Below are 2677 nucleotides of genomic sequence, written 5' to 3'. Positions count from 1 at the left end.
GCCTCTGTGGTGTAAGCCCAATACAACTGCCTGCTTCACGGGAGACGGCTCTCCCCTCGCTGTTGTTTGTGTCTGCACCGCGGGCGCTATCACAAAGTATACTTTAGTCTCGAACCGGCGTTCGGCAAAATGACCAAGGGCGCGCTGGCCGGATGGTCAACGGACGGCGACGGCCCATCACGGACTGGCTTCATGGTCTCGACGATCGACTTCCCGCCCATCGAGAGCTTGGGAAGGAAGTACCTGATCAAGTGGAAGGAGAAGCGTGACGAGTACGACAAGGCCATGCGTGAGCACTCAAAGGCGACCGGTGTCCCGGTCAAGGTCCACAACAAAAAGTGGATCGACTCGATCAAGCGCAGTCTCTTGGAGACGGTGTGCACGCTCAAATGGAATATCGACGTCGACGGGCTCAAGGAGAACGAGTTCCAACGGCGGTTGATGGAGATCATGAGCGAGCGACCGAAGGACTACACGCACTCATCCGAGGACTACATTGCCTTTTTCAAGGAGCTCAAGATTGGACACGTGGTCGAGGACGACGTCTTTGAGGTTGTGGCCAACTTCATCACGGACGTCAGCGAGATCATCAAGGCGCATGCCCTGCAAGAAGACATGACGCTCAAAGGGCCGCGGCGGATCATCCTCAGCACCATTACGGACCGACTTGAACCCGTGCAGCTGCGCGAGAAGATGCGGGACATGCTTCGTATCCACAAGTTCGACTCCTTGTGCGCTTACGCCAAGCCCCTGGAGAAGCACTTGACGACGCTGATGGAAGCGAAGAAGTTCTCCTCTCCTTTTGAGGAAGGGGCGAAGCGCAAGGACCGCGAAGACGATGAAACTGAGCGTGACGCGGTCAAGGCGCGCAAGCTGCTCGACGAAGGCAAGGAGCCGTTTCAGGGGGAGAAGGACGACTCCCCCGCTGCACCCGAGCCAGGTGATCCTCCGGGTGGTGCCGCTAAGAAGGGCGGTGCCAAGGACAAGACCTGCTGGGCGTGCAAGGAGAAGGGCCACACGGTGCACGAGTGCCCGACCGTCAAGGACGAGGACGAGAAGGGCAAGATCATACGGGAGACGTTGAAGAAGAACAAGACGTTCCGTGCTATGGCGGGTGCGTCGGCTACGCACCTGCTAACCCTTGGGAGCAAGCTCCAAGTGCCCTACTGCCCTGACACGGGTGCTGACCTCAACATCATCCCGCGGTCGATGGTTGACAAGTTGTCGGCGGTGTGCCCCAACATCCGTGTGAAGCCTTTGGCGACTCCAATCCACTGTATGGGCTGCAACGGCAATGGCTTTACCGCCAAGGACAGCGTGGACATCAAGTTGCAGATCCAGACGGCTGCTGGCCCCGTCAACATTCCCGGGGCGCAGACGTGCTATGTGGTGGACGACGGCGAGGAGTTCTTGCTGTCCAATGCAACTCTCAAGTCGATTGGTATCGACATTGACCGCCTGCTCGAGCAGCTGGCGGCTCGTCAATTTGATGACGATGGCCACGATCTGGCGACGGACGACGACGACGATGCATGTGCACGTGTTCCCCCCCGCCCGACATCTGGTACGAGTGGCGTCCCAGTGGTACCGGTGTCGACGACGGCAGAGACTCGGCGCGTCGTGGACGCTCGAGCCTCGGAGGCGGTGGTTGGTCGTCTACCGTTTGAAGCCGTCGCTGGGCTGAAGATCAGCATCGACGAGGCGACGGCTCAAGGGTTCCCTGCCGAAATGCGCAACCGACTGTGGCGCATTGTCACCAAGCATGACGTTTGGCGGACGGCGTTTGATCCGCGGGACCCGCCGGCCATGGTGGCCCAGTTTGGGATCAAGCTGGTGCCTCAGAAAGCCCAGTTTTTCTACACCGAGGTCAAGTGGTGTGGGCGCACGCTCAACGCTGATGGCGTCAAGCACGACCCGGATCGCATTAAGGCTCGCTGCGACATCCCGTATCCGATGAACGCGGGCGAGTCGCAGCAAGTCATTTTTGCGCCTGACAAGGAGTGGAAGGCGTACCCTCGTGGGAAGATGGCGCTGTGGGCGGGCATCATGGGCGCGTTCCGCTACGTCATCGAGCACATTGATGGTATCCACAACTTGTGGACTGACATGATGAGTCGGTGGGGACACCGCGGCCCGGCGACGTCTTTGGTTTTGGTGCGTCGTTCTACTGCCGCGCGATCGCGGCGAGCTCAAGTAGACGAAATTCGGCCGAACAAGTGCCGTCGGGGCTCATCTACAAGAACTACCCAATTTCAAGCGCTTCGTCCGATTGACGATGATCGCTTGGTGTGGCCGACTCTCGCTGGGATCGGGGAGTGTCAGGACAAGGTGGGCGCAGATCGCCCGGCCAGTGCCACATTGGGGTGTGAAGTCTGGCGTGTCCAGAATGTCATACGTGGATGCGCTGCGGCTCAGCCTCCACGAGATGCACAAGAAGATTCCAACTGTCGTCCAGCGGTGTGTTGAGTCACGTGCCGACGGGCCCGATCAACCGCCGGCTCCGACGACAGGTGAATGCATAACTTGATGTTGTATATATGCATTTGTACCCAGCTGGCCCGGTGGCCATGGCTTGGGGGGTGTGTTGTGTGTGGATCAAAGGCTAAGCCATGTCCAACCAATGCAAGCTGCGATCAGCTGGAGATGCCGTGTGAAGATACATGTTGTAAGGGCTTCT

General features: G+C 59.0%; 1 protein-coding gene across 1 annotated transcript; it reads left to right on the top strand.

Annotated features, from left to right (window-relative positions):
- Positions 1-46: 46 nt before the first annotated feature.
- On the top strand, positions 47-2651 carry SDRG_17372 (hypothetical protein). The gene is made up of 2 exons (XM_008623614.1): positions 47-2141; positions 2198-2651. Exons 1-2 carry the CDS (start codon positions 130-132, stop codon positions 2271-2273), a joined length of 2088 nt encoding a protein of 695 aa, XP_008621836.1. The 5' UTR covers positions 47-129; the 3' UTR covers positions 2274-2651.
- Positions 2652-2677: the final 26 nt, after the last annotated feature.

This window comes from Saprolegnia diclina (assembly GCF_000281045.1).
Source record: "Saprolegnia diclina VS20 unplaced genomic scaffold supercont1.305, whole genome shotgun sequence".
NCBI lineage: Eukaryota > Oomycota > Saprolegniomycetes > Saprolegniales > Saprolegniaceae > Saprolegnia > Saprolegnia diclina.
Note: the sequence above shows the minus strand (reverse complement) of the source record. Positions and strands in the feature narration are given on the sequence as shown.